Source organism: Calonectris borealis, chromosome 25, assembly GCF_964195595.1.
Source record: "Calonectris borealis chromosome 25, bCalBor7.hap1.2, whole genome shotgun sequence".
In the NCBI taxonomy this organism is placed as follows: Eukaryota; Metazoa; Chordata; class Aves; order Procellariiformes; family Procellariidae; genus Calonectris; species Calonectris borealis.
Genome location: NC_134336.1, coordinates 6,582,819 through 6,607,726, shown reverse-complemented (window position 1 = coordinate 6,607,726; position 24,908 = coordinate 6,582,819). Strand labels below are relative to the sequence as shown.

Here is a 24,908-nt window from a genome sequence, read left to right as displayed (position 1 = left end):
AGCGCACGGGGTCTTGCCCCAGGTTTTGGGGGGTTTCACCACGCAGCTCCCCCTGGGCAGCCCGGGGGGGGGGAGGTTGGGGAAAGGGGGATTTTTAGGGAATTTCCCCCCTACGATCCCCATCACTGAAACTGCAGCTTTCCTGCTGCCGGCTCCCCGGGATGTGGCCGTGACATTTGCAGGAGCAAACCTGCCCGCCGCCCTTCCGGGGCCTTAATAATCCACGCGGGCAGGGGAAGGGGACGTTTCCACCCTGTTTTTTCCTAGAAAGGGAAAAAAAATAGATGGGAAGAGTTTCCGTCCCAGAAAAAAGGGGATGTTTCCCCCCCCAGCAAGTGTTTTGCCCAAATAGTAAAGATGTGCAAACCCCTTATTCTGCCCCAAAACGGCCCAGCGAGCGGGGGGAGCCCGGGGCGGGGAAGGGCATGTGGTGGCCTGGCCGGGGTTGTCCCCATGGGCAGAGGGACGGGGTGACCGGTGTCACCCTGTGTGAATTAACGGTGCCACTGCGCCCCCCTCCCCCTCCCCTCTGCTGGAGGGTAGGAAGGCTCTGCAGGGGGACCTGGACAGGCTGGATCGATGGCCGAGGCCAATGGATGAGGTTCAACAAGGCCAAGTGCCGGGTCCTGCACTTGGGCCACAACAACCCCAGGCAACGCTGCAGGCTTGGGGAAGAGTGGCTGGAAAGTGCCCGGAGAAAAAGGACCTGGGGTGCTGGTCGACAGCTGAACATGAGCCGGCCGTGTGCCCAGGTGGCCAAGAAGGCCAACGGCATCCTGGCCTGTATCAGGAATAGTGTGGCCAGCAGGAGCAGGGAGGTGATGGTGCCCCTGTACTGGGCACTGGTGAGGCCGCACCTCGAATCCTGTGTTCAGTTTTGGGCCCCTCACGACAAGAAGGACATGGAGGTGCTGGAGCGTGTCCAGAGGAGGGCAACGAAGCCGGTGAAGGGCCTGGAGCACAAGTCTGATGGGGAGCGGCTGAGGGAACTGGGGGTGTTCAGCCTGGAGAAGAGGAGGCTGAGGGGAGACCTCATCGCTCTACAACTGCCTGAAAGGAGGTTGTAGCGAGGGGGGTGTTGGTCTCTTCTCCCAAGGAACAGCGATAGGACGAGAGGAAATGGCCTCAAGTTGCGCCAGGGGAGGTTTAGATTGGACATGAGGAGAAATTTCTTTACTGAAAGAGTGGTCAGGCCTTGGAACAGGCTGCCCAGGGAAGTGGTGGAGTCCCCATCCCTGGAGGTATTTAAAAGACGTGTAGATGAGGCGCTTGGGGACATGGTGTAGTGGGCATGGGGGGGTTGGGTTGATGGTTGGACTCAATGATCTTAGAGGTCTTTTCCAACCTCAATGATTCTGTGATTCTATGATTCTATGTCACCGCTGCCCCACGTGCGCCAGATGCTGGGGTTCTCCCTTGGGGACGTCGGGGGATTTCATTTAAAAGCAATTAAATACATAATCAGTACCTGGAAAAATCTCTGCCTGGGCATGGGGGGTGGCACGGCTTGAGGTGCAGCTGGGGGACGGAGGGGTCGCTGCCCGTGTCCCCAGGCGTGACTCCCCACCTGCTGCGCCCTGGGGTGCTGCTGCCCCCCGGGGGGATGCTCGGGGGGCTTCAGGCTGGGCGAGGGCGCGGCGGGCAGCAGCGATGTCCCCAGAGCATCGCCCAGCACGCAACCGTGGGGCTCTGCAGCTTTGGGGGGGCTCAGGGAGAGATGGGAGGGACCAGCCATGAGTGAGCAGGATGGAGGGAGCGTCCCCCTCCCCAGCTCCACCTGGAGATGACTCCCCCACCCCCCAGCACCAGAGCGAGCTCCCACCTCTCTCCACCAGTTAATTATTGAGGCTTTGGGGATGCAATAATATATTTATGCATCTGTGTCAGCAAATGTGTCATCCCCAGCGCAACTGAGGTGAGAGGATGGAGCGCGGGGTGGGGGGCAGTGGGCAGCTGGGCCCAGTGTCCTCCCCCCGGGCCCCGGTGACAGGAGCGTCACCTCCCCTGGGCACTGCAGGAGGAGGACATGGATAAATCGTCCCTGCGATTGCCAGGACTGCTGAGCGCCCGGACGCGCGTGCCCCGGGGTGACTTGTGTCCACAGGTGGCCGTGTCCTCGTGTCCCTTCGGTTTTGGTGGTAATTAAGTGGGTTTTGGAGAAGTCTCTAAGAGCCATCAGGTGTGACATATGATGGAGGATCTGTGGCCAAATTCCTTCAGCATCCGTAAATCTCAGGCAGAGTCGTGGGCTGGGGGGGCCGTGGTGGCTCCAGCCTGTCCCTGGGGGGGGGTCGGTGGGACGAGGGATGGCCCCAGGTGGCACGGAGACCTCATGGCCACCCTGCAAACGTGATGTCCATCTGGCTGGGCAGAGGGAGGTCTTGGTCCCCGAGGCAGGCTGTCCACTGCCGTGTCACCGAGCAGGGCAGGGTTGGTTTTATCTCAGAAATACAGGGTGGGATGCAATACGAGGTCCCCCCCAACATCCTTGTCTCTAAATTGGAAAGATGTGGGTTTGATGGGACTGTTAGAAGGATAAGGAATTTGCTGGATGGTCACATCTAAAGAGTTGCAGTCAACGGCTCCAATGTCCACGTGGAGATGAGTAACGGGTGGTGCCCCTTAAGGGTCCGGACTGGGACCAGTACTATTTAATATCTTCATCAGTGACATCGGGATCAAGTGCACCCTCAGCAAGTCTGCAGATGGCACCAAGCTGAGTGGGGCAGCTGATGCGCTGGAGGGAAGGGATGCTCTCCAGAGGGACCTGGACCAGCTGGAGGAGTGGGCTGAAGTTCAACCAGGCCAAGTGCAAGGTCCTGCACCCGGGACAGGGCAATCCCCAGTACCAGTACAGACTGGGGGATGAATGGGATTGAGAGCAGTGCTGCCGAGAAGGACTTGGTGGACGAAAAGCTGGACATGAGCCAGCAATGTGCGCTCGCAGCCCAGAAGGCCAACCGTATCCTGGGCTGCATCCAAAGCAGCGTGGCCAGCAGGTTGAGGGAGGGGATTCTGCCCCTCTGCTCTGCTCTGGTGAGACCCCCCTGCAGTGCTGCGTCCAGCTCGGGGGTCCCCATACAAGAATTCATGGACCTGTTGGAGTGGGTCCAGAGGAGGTCACAGAAATGGTCCAAGGGCTGGAACACCTCTCCTGTGGAGAAAGGCTGAGAGACTTGGGGTTGTTCGGCCTGGAGAAGAGAAGGCTCTGGGCAGACCTTCTTGCAGCCTTTCAATATCTAAAGGGGGCTTACAAGAAAGACGGAGAGAGACTTTTTACCAGGGCCTGTAGCGACAGGACAAGGGGCAACGGTTTCAAACTGAAAGAGGGTAGGGTTAGATTGGACATAGGGAAGAAATGTTGTACGGTCAGGGTGGTGGGGCACTGGAAGAGGTTGCCTAGAGAAGTTGTGAATGCCCCATCCCTGGAAGTGTTCAAGGTCAGGTTGGATGGGGCTTTGAGCAACCTGAAAGATGCTCAAAAGATGTCCGTGCCCATGGGGGTGGATTAGATGGTCTTTGAAGGGCCCTTCCAACCCAAACCATTCTGTGATTCTATATTGGAAGTGTTCAAGGTCAGGTTGGACAGGGTTTTGAGCAACCTGATCTAGTGGAAGATGTCCCTGCCCATGGCAGGGGGGTTGGACTAGATGGATCTTTGAAGGTCCCTCCAACCGAACCCATCCTGTGATTCTCTGATTCCAAGAGAGCTGCTGGGCAAGAAGATTTCTGTTTTAATATTGCAGGGTGGTGGGTTGGGGATGCTCTTCCTGGGGCCCAACACTGCCCAGCTTGGTTGCAGGAGAGATTTCCAACCTCAAAATATCAAATCTGGTGGGGATGGGACGTGGGGGAAGGTGCTCCCTGGTGTCTGTGCAATCCTGCTGGCACAGCCGGAGTGGCTTTCATCCCTCCCGTCCTTGTCAAGGGGATTAAAAAGGACTGGGAAAACCCCACCGAGTAACGGGATGGGTCCAAGGAAGGTGAAGGTGCCATAACCGAGGGGTGATTTGGGGGACAGGCGAGCTCCTTCCCACTTCAATTTGCTGCCAGCACCCTAAAAAATCCCATTTTCCTCCAGCTCTGCCCTGCCCAGAGCCCCTGGGCTGAGCCCGGCAGCTCCTTGTCCCCAAGGGGCTGCGCACACGTCCCCTCCTGCCATGGTCCTCCCTGGGGACTGCCAGGCGCTGATGGAGCCCGGTCCCTGCGTCTCGCCTGCTTCGATTTCTTGATTAAAATAAAATCATTGCAGGCAACACGTTTCAATTAGCAGGACTCCGGCGCGCGCCTGCCCCCGACTAATTGATATGATTTGCTGCAAAGGGAACTTTTGGGGCCAATCAATAAACTAGAGAGTGTTTAATTAAGAGGGAGCCCTAAAACTCGTTGCATTGATCGGCTGCAGATTTATCTTAATTAGCAGTGGGATGGTGCGTGGTTCCCAGCCCCGCACCTCCAGGAGCATCACGGCTTTGATGGTGGAGCACCAGTAAGAGCTGAAAGGGGAGAGCAGGGTTGTTAATGAGGGTGGGTCGTTAATGAGGCTGCTATTAGCATGGGAAATACCCCTTACAGGAGGAGGGAGGATGCTCCGAGCTCCACAAGTCCCTTGGGTTTGGGGTGGGGGGGGTTGGATGCTGCCGGTCCCCGAGTTGCTCGGAAGTTTCTTGCGGAGCGCGCCGAGAGCTTGCGGAGCCCCTTGCCGTGCTTGCAGGAGACGCCGAGCCCCGCGGCCAGGCTTGCTCACTGCTCTTGCTTCATTTAGGGCCACCGCTGACGAACGGCTGGCAGCGGCTGCGTGAAAAGCCTGGGTGTCTTGAAGTTTGCTGCTGGGGGACATCTCACCCCTACAGGATTGGGCGAGGATGCTCCGGGTGCTGGAGCAGCCTGGGGTCCGCAGCGAGCGAGCAGCGAGAAGCGCTTGGAGCAAGCCAGGAGCATCGGTGCTCGCTCAGCCCCGCCATGCCCCGGGCAAGGATTGCCAAACCTGTGCCACCCACTCCCCCCTGCAACGTGGCCGTGCCTCAGTTTCCCCACTCGTGAAACTGGGCGTAAGGCTGCTGAGCTGCCCTTGGGATGCCCTTGGCGCTTTGCAGGCGGCGAGTGCCGGGGGAGCTGCAGCCGCAGACTCGCCGCGTTTGTGCAGTGTCTCCGTATTTTCCTTAACCTTAAGCAGGATCCAACGAGGCTGAAAAAAAACAAGATTTGCTTTTCACATGGAGGGAATAAGCTCAAACAACGACACACACAAAGCAGCATTTTACCTGCCGAGGTGGCTCCAGCAAAGCTTTTTGGTGCAATTAGCAGCCCTCACTCGTCTGCGGGGAGGCTGTGGTGTTTGCCACTAATTTTGCCTCTCCTTGGGATGAAGAAGGGTTCGGTTCGACCAGGCTTTTCCCAGCTCCTTCTCCTTCAGCCTGTCCCGGCTTGATGGGCTGGAATTAAGGAGCTGCGTGGGTGTAAGCCCATCGCTCCAGCTCGATGGGATGCTCTCGGAGGGATGCTCTTGGAGGCTCTTCCCAGCCCCATCCCTTTACTTGGAGACTCACCGGTACCCAAAACTCACAGCCTTCACATCTAGCTCCTGCTAAGCAGCTCCGTCAACAGCCACCAGATCGATGGATGGCTATAAAACCCCGAGCACCGCTCTCCTTGTATCATTTATTATTTACATTCCTCAATTTAAAAGATTTACGGCCCAGTTGTAAGTATTTCCAAAGGCTGTTTCCTCGGAGAGTTTAAATAGCGTGGAAGTGAATTAAGCCTCAATGCAAACAGCCGTGGTCCCGGCCCTGCGCATCCAGGCTCGGCTGCTCCATGGCTTTGCATCGCCTTTAATTGAAAGCGGGGTCCTGCCGGCACAGATCCAGCAGATCCTATCCTGGGGGTAGGGGAGGTGATGGGACACCACGGTCGTCGGCTCTGCCTTTGGCTTTCCTCCCGCTGGCAGGATGGAGCTGGGCTAAAATAGGCGTTAATTAGAGACCTCGCTAAGCCAAATCAATGAGATGCTTTATGGGTGGGGAAACTGAGGCACAGCTGGCAGTTGCACACACAGCAATTAGCCACGCCTCATCCTCACGAAACACTTAGGGAAGGACTTTTGCCACCTCATTTATTTCTACCCTGTAATTAGGATGCATTAAGTCGGGCTGGATGGGCAGGGATGCTGCGGGGCCCTGGGGCAGCCCTGCGGCCGTAACCCCCATGGGAGCTTCAGGGAGCGCCAGTATGGAGCTCCCCTTAATCCAGGTCACTGGGAGAAGATGCTGGTAAATGGGGAGGGGATGTAAAGCCCATTTTCTCCTGCAATTTTCAGAATAAACTCCCACTTCTCTGCCAGAATGAGAGTCATTGCACTGGGAGGGGAAACTGAGGCACAGCGCTGTGGGGAGGACTCGGGGCCCCAGAGCTTGCAGGGTTTATCAGGTGAATCTGGGGCATCTCGAAGAGTGATGAAACAGGGCTGGGCTGTCAAAAAGATAAATGTAAAGAGGTTTTTCGGTTTGCAAGGCTGCTGGAGACACATCTTGCGGCAGCCTTGTCCCCGTGCCCTTGGGGACTGTGGCGTCCAGTGCACCCTGAAGTTCCCTAAAAGTTCCCTAAAAGCTCCCTATAAAACCACAGCCTCATCAAATCTCCATTTTTTAACTTAAAACCATCAGCACTCCCACCTCACCTTTGCTACCACCTTTCTTTAAGCTAATCCTATAACTAAGAGTGATAGACCCCGAGCCGGTAGCAAATAGAGCCATAAATTAAATAAGCGCTGGGATAACAGGCAGCTCACACCAGCTACCATCTCTGATTTTGCGTGCCATGCGATTTATTAAGCTGCATCACGTCCTTATTTATGGATTACAAAAGATAATGGTGATCAAAACCCAATGGTGTTCAGTAGGAGAAGGCATGCGAGAAACTGGCCAGGACGGGCAGAAAAATCACTTGGAAAATACCGGGGGACCCCGTGCATGACCTGAGCAGGAGGTTTTCCCTGGGTAAGCTGAGCTCAGGGATAAACCCAGCCCGGAGGGTGATTTTCCAGCAGTGCCTGAGACGTGAGTGATGGGGAAACTGAGGCACAGAGGGTGCTGGCAGGGCAACAAGCTGACATCTCCCTGCTCCCCCTTCTCAGCTCCAATTATTCCTAATAACCCCTCGCTCGCCGCCACGCATTTGCCCACCACTGGCCGATGCATCACGCAGACGTTTCAGCCTATTGCAACCAATTATCCGTGGGATTTCCCATTAATTACTGGCTGCTCTTTGCCTTTAGCATCCCGGGAGCTGCTGCGGTGACCGATGCCTTGCTTTAATACCTGCAACCCCTCCTTTGCTCTGTTGCAGGTAGCGGCGCTGGAGAGGCAGATTTTTGATTTCCTGGGCTACCAGTGGGCACCCATCCTGGCTAATTTTTTACACATCATGGCCGTTATTTTGGGTATTTTTGGGACCATCCAGTACAGATCCAAATACCTCATGATGGTAGGTACCGCCGCGGATGCCGCTCCCCGTGCCCAGCTGCAGCATCGTCACCCCCGGGGATGCTCAGCCCCAGGTCCCTTCCCGTATCCAGACCCAAATCCCTGTGGATCCGGCGGGATCCAGCGAGCGGGGCGGAGGGGGGATGGAGCGGGGGATGTCCGTTCGGCATGGCATGCCCTGACCGGCTCTCTTCTCGGCAGTACGCGGTGTGGCTGGTGCTGTGGGTCGGCTGGAACGCCTTCATCATCTGCTTCTACCTGGAGGTCGGACGCTTGTCGCAGGTAACCCCCCCCCAACTGCCTCCTCTTCCTCCCTCCATCCCCCTTCCCTCCATCTTTCCATCCTTCCTGCTCTCCTGCCGCTTGCCCTCCTCTTCCTCCTCCCTCTGCCCCACAGCTTTGCCCCCCAAAAAGGGATCCAGAGCCTGGGGGTGCCCCCACCCTTGCGGCAAAGCACCACCTGGGTGCTGGCGGTGCCTCCCCGCGGGCTCCCAGCTGCAGCACCGAGCACCCGGGCGTGTGTGGGACGGACAGACGGACAGCTCAGGCCGAGGTGGGGGGGGAGGCTTTGAAGTGGGAATGCAAAATTAATGAGGCTGATGAATCGGGAATTGCAGGATGCTCGTTAATCACCGGCGGGTTTATGGGGTGCAGAAATTGGACGGCGCCATTTCCTAACGGGCTGACGAGGAGATAAAACGGAGAAGGGACACGGGAACCGGGGACGAGCAATGACGGGAAGGTTTGGGGCAGGGTCTCCAGCAGCTCGGCTCGCGGTGCAGGCAGGGGTGGGGAGGAGGAGACCCCCCCTGCTGCAGATACCCAATTTTCCGGGGTCTCCTGAGGCTCTGCAAGTGCCGCTCAGCCCCAGAGCACCCAGCAGTGGCACGAGAGCGGCTGGGCATCATTAATGGCTTTGAAAAGTCATCCTGGTGGCGATGGGGGTGAGGATGTGAGTGGGGCCGTGCCTCTCCGTGCTTCTCCATCCCACCCCAGGCTATTAAATGATAGCTCTGACACAAAAAAGAGCAAAACTTAGTGACGATGCATCGCTAGATGGTTTGAGCATCCTCAGCCCATGGTGGGGGTACCTGTGCCAAGGAGGTACATCTGGCACCCTGCTCCCGGCTCTGAGGGTGCTGTTCCCTGCGCTGTGCTTGGGGCATCACAGACGACTCGGGGAAACAGGCTCCGGCTCGCTCTGCAGCGGGGAGAGGGGCTTCTCGGGGGGGTCGCAAGGACAAAACCACTTTCCCATGTTGCTAAAGGTCCTTTGAGGCTCTTCTAAAATGCTGAAATGCTGGATACGTGCAGCAGGCACGGAGGATGCAGTAGGGGAGAATTCGCTCCCACCAAGTGTTTTCGGTGGAGATCCCCAACTTCTCAGTGATGCGGCAATGCCAGAACACCCCCTCTTTGCGCTTCCCAGCACCTAAACCCACATCCTTTGGTTTTAGAAACCAAAACCCACTTTCTTTCTATTTTTTCCGCCCCCACCCACAAAAATCTTTTAATCCCAGATGGGCGATTTCCTACAAGGGATGCTCGGCGGGTTTCCCACCCCCCTGCAGACCCAAGGGTGCGGAGAGGGGCTGGGAGGACCCTCCGTGGGATGGATGCTCACCCAGCCATGCCAGGAGGGCCCCACCGTGTGATGGGTGTTGCCCAGTCGTGCTGGGGGGACCCCACCATGCAGTGGGTGCTCACCCAGCCGTGCCAGGAGGACCCTCCATGGGGTGGGTGCTCACCCAGCCGTGCCAGGAGGACCCTCCATGGGGTGGGTGCTCACCCAGCCGTGCCAGGAGGACCCTCCATGGGGTGGGTGCTCACCCAGCCGTGCCAGGAGGACCCTCCATGGGGTGGGTGCTCACCCAGCCGTGCCAGGAGGACCCTCCATGGGGTGGGTGCTCACCCAGCTGTGCTGCTGCTGCCTGTGGGAGCCCTGCGCCGGGGCTGCATCCCAACCTGCGCAGCCCCCATCTCCCTGCAGGATCCACGGGCAGGGGCATCGGCATCGACCATGGCATGGTGCCTCCTGGGATGGAGCCCAGGAGCTTCATCTCCCACGAGCCGGCTATGGGGAGGGCGCAGGCAGGGGCTGGGGGATTAGCCCTGCGTCTTATCCGACCCCGGTGACAGCCCGCAGCCGCGCGTCGCAGTGGGGAGGCTGCTGCCTTCCACCCTGCCACCTGAAAGCTGCTGGAGATGGAACAGGGAGAGCCCCAAAGCCTGGTCATGGGCTTACGAGGAGGGGACGTGCATGAGCAGGGCCCCCGCGAGGCTCCGCGGGGATGGGGATGGGGGGATGGCACCCCGAAACCCTCTCTGCTCTGCATGCCTGGACCACACTGGAGTGGGTGATCCCACAGTCCCATCTTTCGGATGGCTGGATGCGGCCGGCAGCATCGCAGGCGGCTGCTTCCCTGCCTGAAAACCAAGCTGCCGCGGTGGTGACCGCTCCGTGACATCCGTGATGTCAGCTGGTCATCGCGGCACACCTGGATGCTGCTCGACCGAATGGTCCATGACACCGGCATGGGAGGAAGCCACAAACCCCGGGGACGCTGGCTGCGGGTTAGGGAGATGTGGGGGTTCACTGCCCGCACTGCGTTAACGTGGTCTGGGTCTCGTGGAGCATCCTTGGGTTGGAAAAGCCCATTTTCTGTCCAACCCCTCTGCAAAGATCCTCGACTCCACAGTCTGTGTCTCCTCCTCTGCTCCCTTCCCGCAGGACCGAGACTTCATCATGACCTTCAATACCTCACTGCATCGCTCGTGGTGGATGGAGAACGGGCCGGGCTGCCTGGTGACGCCGGTGATGAACTCCAACCTGGCGCCCGAGGACCATCACGTCATCACCGTCAGCGGCTGCCTGCTCGACTACCAGTACATCGAGGTAGTGAGCAGCGCCACGCAGATATTCCTGGCGGTAAGGGCAGCTGCCGGCACTTTTCCTCCTCATCCCGAATTCTGAAGCGAGAGAGGAGGGACGACGGCAGGGACCGAGGTGGGCAGAGCCACCGTGGTCCAGCCGGAGATGTCCCACCATCACGCCTCCATTTTATAGCATCGAGGGTGGTGTTGGCTCAGGGGTGGGAAGAGGGGAGCAGACGGAGCCCATGCCAGCACCCCGGGGGTGCTGCCCACCCCAGAACCTGGCAGGCTGTGGGCTGGATGCTGCAGGAATCGGGGGGTTCTCGGTGTAAAGCACCCAGACGCGTTGCAGCAGTCTGAGCCGGTGGGATGTGCTGCTTGCTGGAAAGGGGGGGTCCCCCCTCCCCAGTGGCAGTCTCACCCCATGTGGAGGTGGGAAGGGGCCATCCCTGGATGCAAATCTCCCGGGGATCCTTGAGGGGCTGCAAGAAAATAATCTTTAAAGGGAATTGGGGTCCAGAGCAGCTGCCATGCACCCGCCAAAGGGGCACCCAGCGCTACGTGGAGCTCAGCACCCTTTGCGCTGCCATCCCAGTGCAGTGCCAGCCTGTCCCCCCAAGAGCCACCACCCTTGTCCCCCCGGCGCCGCTGAAGCCACCCGACCTTGCTGCATCCCAAACCAGCACCCAGACCCCCTGGAGATGGGCTCCAGCACCGCCAGCCCGGAGGCAGCCCCCATCCTGCCCAGGGTCCCCCCCAAGGATGCTCCCAGACATCCCCCTCGCAGCACCCAGCTCCGTCCCCCCACCGACACCGTGCTGGTCGCGGTGCCCATCACCCCCATAACCGACTTCTCTCTGCCCGCTTTTGTTTTGCAGCTCTTTGGCTTCGTCTATGCCTGCTACGTCAGCAAAGTGTTCCTGGAGGAAGAAGACAGCTGTAAGTGCTTTTGCTATCAGTCACGGGGGGGAGAGCTGCAAAATGGCCTCAGCTAACGCCGGCCAGCGCCTCGCCGGGGCGGCAGCTCCCGGCCGGGGATGGGAGAGCAATGCCTGGGTCGCAGGCGGGTGAAGGGATCCCTTTTTGTCCCATTTTTCCATCCCCGATGAGGGAGATGCGCTGGGGTGTGATGTGCCACCCCGTGCCACCAGCGGTCCCCCCTGCCCGCCTCGGGGAGGGTGCTGCACCCTGGCCAGGGCTGGGAGAGCAGGGGGATGGGGACACCGAGCCCTGAGCGTCTCCCACGGGACTGCAGCGCTCACAGCCTTTGGGTGCAGGGACGGGAGCGGTTTCATCCAACGCGTGGGGTCGGGCTTTGTCCCCCGCACCAGCCCACGAAGAGGCTGAGATGGTCCCCGGTCCCTGGTCTGGTCCCTGGTCCCTGGTCCCCACACCAGCATCGCGGTGCCAAGTCCAGCCCCCGCTGACATCGGGATCCTCATCCCTGTGCGCAGCCGCTTAGGGGTGGATTCGGGGCCAGCATCGCTCTCGCTGCTCCCCGCTGACTCAAATTCAGAGCATCTCCTCGGGGACAGAGCATCTCCCCCAGGTCCCTGGTCCGGCGTGGCGGTGGGGAGAATCGCCCTTGCTGTAAAAAGCCACCTCCAAGCCCCGATAAATTCACGGTGAATGCTCCTCCTGGTGCGGATCCGGCCCCGTGGGGGCTGCGGGAGAGCCGTCCTCCCTGCTCACGTCTCCCGGAGCCAGCCATCACCTGCCTCCCCCTTTCGACAGCCACCTGGGGCTTGGGGACGATGAAATGGGAAATATTACGTCCCCCCGGCCAGCATCCCCCCGGGCAGCGGGGCGGCAGAGCCCTCCTCCCTGCCCCCAGGTTTTTCACCCTAAAGCAGGGGGAAAACCAGCAATTTAAGCAAAGTTACGGGCTAATTTTTAGACAATCTATATTGTGCTTTCCGATCTGACAATGATCCCTGCAAACACCCCTCCGGAAGCACCGAACACCCCAGCCCCAATTAACCAAGTGGTTGAGGCTGTAGCCATCCAACCGCATTAAATGCTCATCTGTCATTAATTAATTCGCACCAGCTGGCAGCTCCCGGCAGCCGACCGCAGGCAGGGATGCGCCCAACCGCCGGCGTGGCAAAAGCCACCCAGATGCTCTCAGCATCGGGCTCCTTCCCCACAGCATCGGGATCAGCATCCCGGCCGGTGCCGTGGACCCACAAATGGTCCCAGCCCAGCCCAGGGGATGCCGGGGTTCAGCATCCCCACGTTTTCCTCCCCTTCCGCTGCCGGGACCCGGTGTAGCAGAAAAGGAAAATCTCCGTGTGAAATTGGACACTGCCTGCGGTAATAACTTGTTTCTGTACCCGGGGAGCTGGCAAAAGGGTTTATCTACCGCCGCCGGCTTTGAAGCGTGTTTGCATTCAAACAAACTCCCACATTCAATACACTTTTAATATTAATGCTGCTGGAGCCCAAGATTCAAATGCATCTTTTTTAATGGAATATCTTATTAGATTTGGAAATGGATGGATGGCATCAAAATTGAGAGCTGGCTGAATATTAAGTCAGGAAGATAAATATGCTGGGAGAACTGGGCTGCCCCCTTGAGCTTGCTGCTGTTTTCCGGACACCCGTGTGTGAATCCACCCGGATCACGGCTCCTTGGGGATTAATATATTTGTTTTGGGGAGACGGGTCGTGCTACGGCTCCTGTAACGGCGCGTGGTGCCTGTTCTTGGGCTGGCTGAGCAGCCGCTGGCTGTGCCCGTGGGAGGGTTCAGGTCTGGGGGCAACGTAGGATGGTCATGGGAGAAGTTGGGGTACCCCCAGCCACCCATCGCTCCCCCTGCATGGGGCCGGGGTGAAGGGCTGGGGTCTGCAGCCGCGATCCCTCCGGCAAGTGATGCCGGGTGGGTGATGGGCTCTGCCGGGCTGGAAATCGCAGCCGTGAAAACTGATATATTGGTGTCTGCGATTCCTCTAAATGACACGCTTTAAACGAGATGTAATTCCCCCATAATTCTCCTTAAATGCCCACTCAGGAGACAATGATAGGGTAATTTTACCCACTTTGTCCAGCCTGCAACGCAAGGGCTGTTGTGGTGAGAGGAGAGCCCGAGGGATCTCTGCAAGTCGGTCCGGCTCCTTTCCTCCGTTTCTCGCCAGCACTTTCCTGGGATGCTGCTGCGACCCGGGATGCTGCCCTTCCCTGGGATGTTGCAGCAATCTGGGATGCTGCCCTTCCCTGGGATGCTGCCCTTCCCTGGGATGCTGCCCTTCCTTGGGATGCTGCCACTACCTGGGATGCTGCGATGATCCAGGATATTGTGGCGTCCCAGAATGTTGCAGCAACTTAGGATGCTGCCCTTCCCTGGGATGCTGCTGGGATCTGGGATGCTGCATGTCCCCAGGGTGCTGCATGTCCCCCCAGGATGCTGTGGTGTCCCGGGATGCTGCTGCGACTCGGGATGCTGCAGATCCCTGGGATGCTGTGGTGTCCCGGGATGCTGCTGCAACTCGGGATGCTGCAGTTCCCTGGGATGCTGTGGTGTCCCGGGATGCTGCAGTTCCCTGGGATGCTGTGGTGTCCCGGGATGCTGCTGCAACTCGGGATGCTGCAGATCCCTGGGATGCTGTGGTGTCCCGGGATGCTGCTGCGACTCGGGATGCTGCAGTTCCCTGGGATACTGCAGTTCCCTGGGATGCTGCAGATCCCTGGGATGCTGTGGTGTCCCGGGATGCTGCTGCGACTCGGGATGCTGCAGTTCCCTGGGATGCTGTGGTGTCCCGGGATGCTGCAGTTCCCTGGGATGCTGTGGTGTCCCGGGATGCTGCAGTTCCTTGGGATGCTGCTGCAAACCGGAATGCTGCATGACCCACGCGTGCCGTCGGGGCAGGGGGAGGCAGGGAAATTGCTGCCCTCCCCAGCTCACCTCGCTGCTCTCCCCCCTCTCCCCAGTCGACTTCATCGGTGGGTTTGACTCCTACGGCTACCAGGCGCCACAGAAGACGTCACACCTACAGCTACAGCCGCTCTACACGTGAGTCCGCGCCAGGCCGGGGAGAGCCTTGGGGGTGCTCAGGGATGCTCAGGGGTGCTCAGGGATGCAGGAGCCCCTCCAAGGTGCCTCATCGCACCGTCGTAACCCAGAAGATTTGTGTCTGTGGGTCCGCTCGGCCTCAATATAAAGCCCAGGGGGGGCTGGGGCTGGGCAGTTTTAGGGGGGTTGTGCCCCTTGTTTTGCTTTTTGTTGCTTTTTGTCTGCCAAGCCTGGACACGCCGGGGCGGCCCAGGGGGAGCAGCAGCTCTTCAGATAAGTGCAGCTGACTTTTTTTTTTTCCCCTCTCCCTTACCCATTAAGCTTAACTAGATAAACGCTCAACTGAGATAAGGCTGCAAAATCTGAAGGGATTAGCCTCGTGCCGGCTTTGCCGGGTGCCAAAAATTAATTATATTTTAAGCCTTCTATGCAAATTCAAGGGCACGCCACGCAATTAGAGATGCAAAGAGGGGGCTGCGGTGCAACAAATGCATTTGTGATATTGCTCGGCTCTCCCTGGGCGTTTGGACACAGTTTCTCATGTGCCCACCCCGGTGCGTGGGTGCGGGGGAGCACCCATGGGTGCTGTGCCCCCCTGCATCGAGCTGCTCCTTCGCCAGGAGCCCCCCAGCCCTCCGGGGGTGAGCGGGCCATGGCGGGACAGGAGCTTCCCAGGACGGGGACATGGATGGTGGCACTGGCGTTTCACCGTGGTGTCACCCCAGGGTGGGAACAGTGCCAGCACCCACGTCCTGGGGATCGACGTGGGTGTCCTGCCCTCCCCCAGCCGGGTGCCCACCCTCGGGGGGACCCAGGAGACCATTGTCCCATGTCCCATGGATGATGTCCCCCAGGGAACCCCTTCAGACCTGCCTTGGTGGGACGGTGCAAAGCCACCGTGGCAAAGACGGGCGGCGGGGAGGGCAGGGACTGGGGGGAGCCCTGCCCGACCCTCTGCTGCCTGCAGCCTCCAGCAGCATGGGGGGCTCGGGGGGCTCGGGGGGCTGCTGTGGGCCCAGCGTTCCCCAATGGCTGCAGGATGAGTGCCGAGAGCTGCAGCATTTGGGGATAGCGGCGGGAATATCAATTTTAGGTGGGGGGAATATCAATTTTAGGTGGGGGGAATATCAATTTTAGGTGGGGGGAATATCAATTTTCGATATACAGGGGACCCAAAAGCTGATGGCAGAGAAACTCGATGCTGATACCGGGATGGGGAGACCTCAGCGGGGTGCAGAGGTGCTGGGAAGTCCCTCTCCTCCCTTTCTGGGAGATATTTAACCCAAGCCCTGTGTCCTCTGCAAACCCCAGCCCCCCGCGGGGCTCCCCCGGCTGCCCAGGACCTGTTTTGGGGTGACGGGGGGGGTTAGGGTTGCACAGTTCGGGGGTGGGTTGTGAACCCAGGCGGGTACCAGCGCATCCCGAGGCGGTGCTGGGGACGGTGCTGCCCGGCCCCCCGGGACGGATCCAGCCTCCGGCCTCGCTCCCTGCCTGCCACAACCCCGTGGGCCAGGCCCAAAGAGCGCTGGGGGCTGCCTGCAGGGCTGGCTCGGGCAGCGCTCCTTGTAATTAGATTGCTTCCTAATTAATCAAGCTCATGGGCCACCCGCATCCTTGTGGCCCTTCTGCAGGCAGAGCCCGGCAGGGGTGACAACCGGGACCCTGCCACCACGCTGCCAGCTCCCCCCTGCCGCAGCCCCCTCCGTCCTACCCCGGCAGCTCATTAATAATCCACCACCTAATTAGTGCAGCTATAATTTATATCAAGGCACCTCCATCACCCTGACAGCGGTGGCAGGTCAGGCTCATGGACTCAGGGGGACGCACCCTGTCCCCAAGGTGGGAGACGCCAGGTCCCACGGTGGCATGGTGACACCCCGGGGGGACCCGAGGGGGTGCTGGAGCGGCGGTAACCCCGCTGGGGGGGTCATGGGGGGGTCTCGCTGCCACCCATCACCCGTGAGAGGATGTACAAGGTGCTGTCCCACCTCGGTGGAGCAGATCTGGCCACTGGTGTCCCCAGGGGACAGCTGGGCAGGAGGGGCGCGGGGCTGCCCCCCTAGCCTGAGAAATTAAAGCTTATTCTGCAGTTAGCAATTAGCTCTAATTGGATTAACAGCGGGCGCGGGGGAGGGTTTCCACCCAGCGGAAGGAGGAGGATGTGCCATGCCAGCACCCGCTCCTCGTCCCCTTGGGTCCCTCCTGCCTGGCCAGGGTGGCAGCGGGTCCCCACCCGTGTCGTCCCCCCCAGGACGGGGGCTCTCACCCCCAAAATCCCTCCTGTAGCACATCGGGAAGGGGGGGAAACGCAGGTTGGGAGCCGGTAGCTGAGACCTGGGCAGTTGTGACATGGGTGTGCGGGGGGGGGTGGTGTCTGCAGGGGGTCCCTCTGTGGTGTCCTGGGGGGGTGTTTCCATACCTGAGCGTGAGGGGCTGCGTGCTCGCCCCGTGCTGCGGTCGTGCATGGTGTGTCCATGCGCCCTGCTGTGCCCGGTGCCAGGATCCGGCCGCCCGCGGTGCCCGGGCCGGGGCAGAAGTGGGTCTGCACCATCGCTGCGGCTGGCGCCGGCTCTCCCCACGCATTTCAGACGTGCACCTGTACACGCGAGGATGCACAGCGACGCCTGTCCGGGCGCACGCCTGCGCACACGCAGACCTGCCTGCACACGCGCTCGTGCACGCACACGCTCACATGTGCCTGCACGCACATGCATTCACCTGCACGCACATGCACACGCCTGCACACACATGCATTCACCTGCACGCACATGCACACGCCTGCACACGCCTGCACACAGGGAGCAGCCGGCCTGCAGGCGTGTGCAGCATCCCCCGACCCTGGTGCTCACCCGCTGCTGCCGAAGGGCGTCCTGCCCTCGTCCTGGGGGCACGGGCAGCGGGTGCCCCGCTGTGGTGGGGGTCCTGAGCCCCTCCGTGTCCCCTCTGTGTCCCCTTGGTGTCTGCAAGCAGCCGTGGACGGATGAGCGGAGCAGCCTCGATGGCAGTCCCTGTGTCACCGTGGCGGGGGACATCAACCCATTGGGGCTTCCCAGCCCGGCCCCAGTCACTCTCTTACATTTTGGGGGGTGAAATGAGGGCGATGGCCATGCGAGAGCCACCCCGGGTCACCCCGGCAGGTCGGCAGCTGCCCATGGCCGTGACTCCTCGTCCCCTCACTCGGTGGGACGCAGGGACGTGGGGACACGTGGTGGGGACGACTGCCCGGACCTCGGTCTCACGCCTAACGCCTCCTCTCCGCTTCCCTCCCCAGGTCTGGGTAACCTCCTCCTGCCCTGGATCCGGCCCGGCGTGGGAGCCAGAGGCGACAGGACCCCCCTAGAGCGAACTGTCCCACACCTGATGACACGACCCCCGGCGTGGGGGGGACAACGCCGAGCCGCCCGGTCCCCTCCTGCCTCCCCGCACCCCGCAAGACCCCCAAAAATGGAGCCGGGAGCTGCACATCCATCCCACCCTGGATGTCTGCGAGCCCAAACCACCCACCCACAGCAGGATCGGGGGGGGCTGGATACGGGGGGGACCCCCCAAGCCGTGCCGCCCCCCCGGGCTCCCACACCCTCCCCAGGATGGGGACATGGGGAGGTGGCATCGCTCGCCGGACACCGTTTTCTTCTCTTTCTCCCAGCCTGGTTTTTCCTCGGAACAGCGGGGCCCTTCCCGGTGTGCCGGGCAGGAAGGGGGCCCGGAGCGGGATTGGGGCGAAAACCAGCCGGTTTGGAGCAAACTGGGACCCAGCGGGGGGGATAAACACTGCTTTGGGGACAAGAGCTTTGTCCTCCGCGGGGTTGGGATGACTTCCCAAAATGCTGGGTTTGGGAGTCAGGCTGGCCCCAAAAATGGGGATTTTGCTCCCAAAAGGAATTTTCCAGCCCCCCTGGTTGGATGAAACAGCATCGAAGGGGCTCGGGCCGGGATGCTCCCCTCGCCCCAAGGAGCTGGATCCGGCCGTCAGCATCTTGCCTCAACCCCCCCTAGACCTGGGGATGAGGGGGGCAGAGCACCCCAAAACCCCCCCCCGCAAGCCCCCCCATCCCTGCCGCATTTTGGGGGGGGTCTTGCTCAAATTTGGCAATAGTGACGCTGCTTTCGACACAGCCCCTTTCCGGCTGTTTTAACGAATCTAATGAATGTTTTGGGTTGTTTGTTTTTTGGGTTTTTTTTTTAATTCTTGGGGTTTTTGTTTTTTTTTTTTAATTTAAAGTGCCTGAGTAGACTCTGGCTGAGCATGACCCTCCCCCCCCCCGGCGAGCCTGCACCAGGCCCCCCCCCCGAGGCCGACATCGTGCCTTCAGCAACGCTCTGCCCACCCCGGGGCTGCCCCGCTGCCCCCCAGCCCCTCACCCCGCGCTGTGGGGGGGCGGCTCGGTGGCTCCCCGCCCCCCCCAGCCCCTCCAGCCCTTGGGGGTCCCCGTGGTAAATCCATCCATCGGGTTCGGCAGCAAAAGAGGGGCGACGTCGGCGCGTGGGGAATGATGTTTTTTGGGGTGGGGGGGGAATGTGCGAGGTCCGTTGGGCAGCGATCGCTTTGCAAAATGAAGACGAGCTGGGAATTAAAAACCTTGGAAGAAGCTGGAAGGAAAAAAGTAGTTTCACGAAGCATCCCAGCTCCCCCCGACCTCCTTGTTCTCCTTGTTCATCCCGGAGGTGCGATGGCGTTTCTCCTGGATCCCTGGATCTGGCCCCAAGCCCACCCTTTGCATCTGGGAGGCAGCGGGGCGGGGGGGGTCGCATGAATTTTGCCTTCCAGGTATTTTTCCTCCAGTCCTGGGGGTTATTCGGGGATTTTTTTTGCACCCTGGAGTGATTTTTTTTTTTGTCCTTCCCAACAAGCAGCGGTGAAGTGCCAACGACCGAAGCTGCCCCAGCCCAAACCCTGGGCAGGGGACGGGCTGCATCCCCCCGCCAGCCCCTCCGCCGCCTCCAGCCAAGCTGCGAACTTTACAGGCAATAATTTTTCCACCCTTTCCCCTTCTTTGTTCCAAGGAAAATAGTGGTTTTCAGGCAACGAATCCCCCCTGTCCCCCAAAACACATCCCCATCCCCAAGCGCTGCCCAGCCCCAGGGACAGCAGCATCTCCGGGGTTTATTTTCCCTCTCCAGGACCACGGATGCTGTCGCTGACCCGCTGCGGGATGGGATGGGATGGGATGGGATGGGATGGGATGGGATGGGATGGGATGGGATGGGATGGGATGCGATGGGCAGACACCCGCCTGCTCGAAGCCCTTCTCAAACCCAGCTGGAACCAGAAGGAAAAGCTTGCTGTCATTTAAAACTCATTCGAAAGAGCTTCCCTCCCCCCTGAGCTCGGCAGGAGCCAGGCACCGGCCCTCCGCGACCTTTTATTTTTCTTTTCCGTTGGCTTGTTTTTATATAAGACTGTATTTGTAACGTGAACCGAGGATTTCTTTTCTATTCTGTAATTATAAAAGTCGAAGGAAAGTTTCATCCGATGGCTGTTCTGGTTTTGGGGTATTTCCCTTGTGCAGTTGAATCGATTAAAAAGTGGTGGGGTTTTTATTTTGCTTTTTTTCCCCCCCCCCTCTTTAATGCTGCCAGCTCGCTCCCGCGGGCTCTGCATCACCCACCTTGGTGCTGCCTTAGAGCCCAGCGCTTGGTTTTAATGATGCCCGGGCGAGGCTCTGCCTCCTCCCCCGCTGCCCGCCCAGGTGATTTCCTCCCCGGTAGTAAAATAACAGAAAAAAAATGTAAAACAAGCAGAAATGCAGCAAAGCAGCATCCTCCGGGCTGGGCGTGGGGACCGCCCGCCGTGCGATGGGGGATGTGTCTGTGGCCGGCGCATCCCGTCCCTGTGCACGGGGGCAGCCGGGGGGGTCTGCAGCTTCCCTTCCCCTAAGAGAAATATTAATAAAGCCCCAAAGAAATATTAATAAACCCCCAAGAAAAATATTAAGAACCCGGCGGGGTGTCTTTTCAGGTTGAGCTCCTGAAAAAAGTTTTCCAGCCCTACAAGGAGCGAGGGGAAGGATTCCCCGGTCACAGCCGCAGTCCCATGGGAAAAGTTTCCTTTTCTCCCCAAATATTCACATTTTCCATCACCAAAGCAGCAATTTGAATTTAGTTCAATGCCACCCCTTCGGGGTGATGCTTGCTTCGCGCGTGGTTGCGTTCAAAGTATCCAAAGCCATTTCGTTTGCTTTATTTTTGATTCCAAATGAGAGGCGGTCGCCTTCTGCTCCCACCCCCTGCCTTTGGTTTTCCTCCCCTTCGCTGCCTTTTCCAGCCCAGCGCTGAAGGGAGGGGGCGATGACGTTGAATTCAATCTGATTTTTTAAATCAAAATGGAAACGTGGTGAGGCCAGGGCAGCAAATACGGTGTCTTCGGTGACATCGGGGACCGGAGCAGCCGGATGCTCCTTCCCCCCTGGGCTGAGCTCCCCTGCCACGGTGTTTTGTCACCGGCTTTTTGGGGACACGGTGCCCAGATTGACTTGTTCCTTCTTGTTCCCAAACAAACTTGTTGAGCCTTCATCCCCCGTAAGGGTGCTGTCCCCAGCCGGGAGCTGGCGTGGGGACAGGCTGGAGCGTGGCGGTGCTGTCCCCAGCAGCCCTGGGTGTCCCTGGGCCGGGGTCGGTGGCCTGAGCGGATGTCACCGGGTCACCCGCAAGGCCCGCTGCCTCAGCTCCGCTGCGGGATCCCATCCGCGGGGTCCGGTCTTTAATAGAAAAGACTCAAAGCAGGTTTTCTGACCTAAAACGCATGGATTTTAGGGGGGTGTCCAGGGATGGAGGAGCCACAGGGTTTGCCCTGGCCATGGGGACAGTGGGGTGTCGCAGCACCCCGGGGACAGGCGGGTGTTCTCCCAAAGTAGTGGGTGTGGGGGTGAAGGTGGCCCCTGCCAGGGCACCAGGGTTTCCCCACACGTGGGGGGAGGCGACCAGCGCCCGGCCTCGAGTGAGTCCCCAGGAAAGGGACCCAAAGGACCCCCCGGTGTGGGCGCAGCCGCCGGGGCGGGTGGGGACAGCACCCACTGCCTCCGCGGGTAATGATGTGGGTTTGGGTGAAGCCTGATCAAACAAGAGCCTTGTAGGTACCAAGGAAGGGGGGAGGATTTTTTTGGGGGGGGTGAGCCAGGATTCTGTTTCTATGACAACAGTGAGGCCGTGGACCAGGGAAGAAGTGGGTCAGCACCCCCAGGGTCCCGCTGGAGCATCCCATGGCCACGCTGCCGGAGCATTTGTGGCCAGGCTGCTGGAGCATCCCATGGACGTGCTGCCGGAGCATCTCACAGACACGGTGCTTGAGCATTCCATGGCCACGCTGCCAGAGCATCCCACCGCGCTCCTCCTCCTCAGCTGGAGAGGAAGGAGGAAACCTGTTTGCCTGCCCACACCCATTGAGCCACCTCTTGCAAAACAATCTCCTGCTGCCCAGCCCCGTCCCAGCTCCGGCAGCCTGCCCGGGCATGCCAGGAAACCCTCCAACAGTAACGGCATTCCAGCCTTCGGCCTCGCCATGCCCCGTCTTCTGCACCCTGTACCTTGGAAGGGGCCGGCAAGGGGAAGTAAGCACCAAACTGGAGGCTGAAATAGGGTTCTTCAAGTGTTTTTCCATTAAAATCTTTAATTTTGGGAGGCATCTTCCAGTTTATTGCAGTGTTTGTGGTCGTAAAATTCGTCGTCCTTTATCTAACACGGATCGGGTCCCTTTGGAGGCGGCTGCTGCAGGGAAAGGTGGTTGTGGGGCTGGGAGACCTCGCCCAGGCGAGGGAAACAAAACCCCCTCGCGTGCACGTGTTGGCTGGGTCACGACTGCAACGGGAACTAATTCAGAAACGGGTCTGGAACACGCGTCGGGGGTTTTTTCTGCGGGTGGTGCACGGTTGGTGAGCTGCCTCCCAGCAGGGATCTGGGCGCACTGGGAAGGTGGCACTGGTGCAACTGGGAAATGTGGGGGATGGCTCTGGGAGCCTTGGGGGGGGGATTATATTGCTGTCACTAAACTGACCCTAAGCCAGAGCAGGCGGTGGCTCCCCGCAGCCCTGGGCTCGCGTCAGCGCTGGGATGAGGTTATTTCTAGCAGCCCCTCCAAAAGCCACGGCCACCGTCACCCTCCCGCAGCCATCACGAGGGAGATGCTTCCCAGCTCCAGAACACCCGCAGCACGGAAAAAGAAATACAAATACTTGGGAAGCTGCTTTAAAAGCAAAAAAAACCCATCCTGGCTGGGGGCAGGGCCGAATTTCTGGGCATCCCCAACGGGGACGCGGGACGTGGGTGCTCTCGGGTGCAGCTGAAGCCACCCCACGCACCGCGGGGCTGAGCGGGGCTCAGCACTGCGCCGAAGCGTGCCTCCTCCGGAAATCCTTCCTCCAGCTCCGGGGCGAGGAAGGTGACAGGTTTTGCTGGTCCAGCTTGTGGTCATATACTTAAAATTGAAATAGTTTGTTAGTTAGTTATTTTAAAATAACATTTGTTTACTTTTAAAACTTATTTATTTACTTGTTTACCCATTTATAAGTAAATATATGAACTTATTTATTTATAGTAAATAAAAATAGTTTATTCATTGTAAGTAAATAGATGAACTTATAGTAAATAAAAAATATTTATTATAAGTAAATATATTAGCTTATTTATTTATTTATAGTAAATAAAAATAAATTATTTATTTTAAGCAAGTATATTAACTTATTTACTTATTTATTTATAAGTAAATAAATTAAATAAGCAAGTAAATAAATAAGTTTAAAAAGTAAATAAATAAGTAAAAGGGAAAGTGTGAAACTGCACCCATAGACAAAGAATAAAACTGTATTGGGGGGTTTCAGGAGTTACAACAACTCAGGTTTTATTGTCTTATAATAGAGGAGCTTTTTTAAACCAAATCGCCAGCCTGCAAAAGCCGGTTTTAAAATTTTTTCCCAACCTGAGTGCTGAGAAAACACGTTTCGGAGGCGGGTTTGTGCCGTTTGCTCAGTGCTTGTGGCCAGCGGCACGTCCCAGGAGGACGGGAGGGCTGAGATTTGCTTTGCAGGGAATAAATCCTCTGGGTTTGGGGTGGAAATTCGGAGAACAGTCCGTGTGTCTTCACCTGAGGCAAAGCCAACAGCATCCCAGCCCTCACCATACAGAAAAAGGAAGGAAAAATTTCCTATCCTACAGATAGGAAAAATTCGGGATATAGAGGAAAACCAGCCATCCGCTTCCCGGCGTTTCCCTCCTCTCCATTTCCTTTCCGCCCCTTTTCCCACGGGCATTCCCCTCCAAATTTCTATTTGCAAATTTAGAGCCGCATTGTCCAAGCCGGATCATTTCGAAATGGCAAAGCCAGCTCAGGACCCGCTGCCGAAAACCAAACTCCAAATTTTTTGGGGGTGTCACAGCTCCTTTTCCCTGCAACCCGAGCAGCATCTCCCACGCCGCAGCCGCATCCCACCAGTGGTACTGGCATCGCCGGGTGGCTCCCAGGAAACCCAGCCTGCCGCAGCGGTTATCGCTGCTGGTCGCCAGCTGAACCTGGGTGCCACGCACCCACCCCGGGGTCCTCGGGCAAGGCCGGGTGCTGGCACGGACCCGTCGGAGGAGGTGAAGGCGGTCGATAACCCGACCTTCAATTCACATCCCAGCGTGATGGGGAGAGCGAACACAACGCCTTGGCTGGGAGCATCACCGCATCTACTCCATTATTTGGGCATCTTACATTCCCAAATGACTTATTTCTCTTGGGAAATGGATATTAAAACATCTCCTGCCTTTCTGCCTTCCCCAGGAAAGCCTGACTCCTTTCTGCTCCCGGTTGGCAGCCGGTGCATCCTTTGCCGAGCGGGGACGATGCTCGGCACAGGAGCGGGTGCCTTTCCCCCAGGTCCCCGCAGACGAAGGGTTCATCTCCCCCCATCAGCTTCCTACAGTTTTACAGCCATAATTTGATTTGCAGAGCAGCAGGGGAAATTCTTCAAAATAAAAATGATATGAATGATCACCTGAGTGGCACCGGCCGTCCCTGACATGAGGCGTCCCCCCTCCTGCTCCCACCCCAGTCTGAAGCTGGGACGCGGGCGCAGCATCCCCAGCAGCAATGCTCTCGCTGCTCCCAAAATTATCAGGGCACCCCAAATTTAAAAAGCATGGGAGTGTGGGCATTGCATCACTACCCACAGCCATGGGGGGGGTTGGAGGGGCTTTGCTTCAAACCCCTTACACCCTGGGCCAAGCTGGTCCCTCCTTACACCCACTGTCCCCTGCCTGGCCGTGGCTGAGATGTAATTACAGAGTCCAAGCATCTCTTGCCGCTATCATGTGAAGAAACCCTGTGTCGCCGTAAACAGGAAGGGCAGGAAGAAAAACGAGTTGATTTTCTTCCATCCCAACCCGAGCAAAGAAATGGCTGAGGAGCAACAAAGGATTAATTTACCCCGCGCAGAAACGCCAGCTCCCTCCCGCAGCCGCGGGACCCCGGCAAGTCACAGATGTTAAGGAGTAAAAAAGCCGCTTTCACAACCTCAAACAAAGGCATAGAGACGCTTTTCAGGGACTCGAGGAGATCTGTAGATCC

General features: G+C 58.7%; 1 protein-coding gene across 1 annotated transcript in view; it reads left to right on the top strand.

Moving 5' to 3' along the window:
• Nucleotides 1–19,846, top strand: part of NKAIN1 (sodium/potassium transporting ATPase interacting 1) — a 42,531-nt gene extending 22,685 nt beyond the window's left edge. Inside the window, exons 3-8 of the mRNA XM_075173723.1 lie at nucleotides 7,348–7,485; nucleotides 7,686–7,766; nucleotides 10,216–10,413; nucleotides 11,237–11,297; nucleotides 14,287–14,368; nucleotides 17,640–19,846. Coding sequence (XP_075029824.1) covers nucleotides 7,348–7,485; nucleotides 7,686–7,766; nucleotides 10,216–10,413; nucleotides 11,237–11,297; nucleotides 14,287–14,368; nucleotides 17,640–17,649 — 570 coding nt within the window. The 3' untranslated portion in view covers nucleotides 17,650–19,846. The remainder of the gene's footprint in view (nucleotides 1–7,347; nucleotides 7,486–7,685; nucleotides 7,767–10,215; nucleotides 10,414–11,236; nucleotides 11,298–14,286; nucleotides 14,369–17,639) is intronic.
• Nucleotides 19,847–24,908: the final 5,062 nt, after the last annotated feature.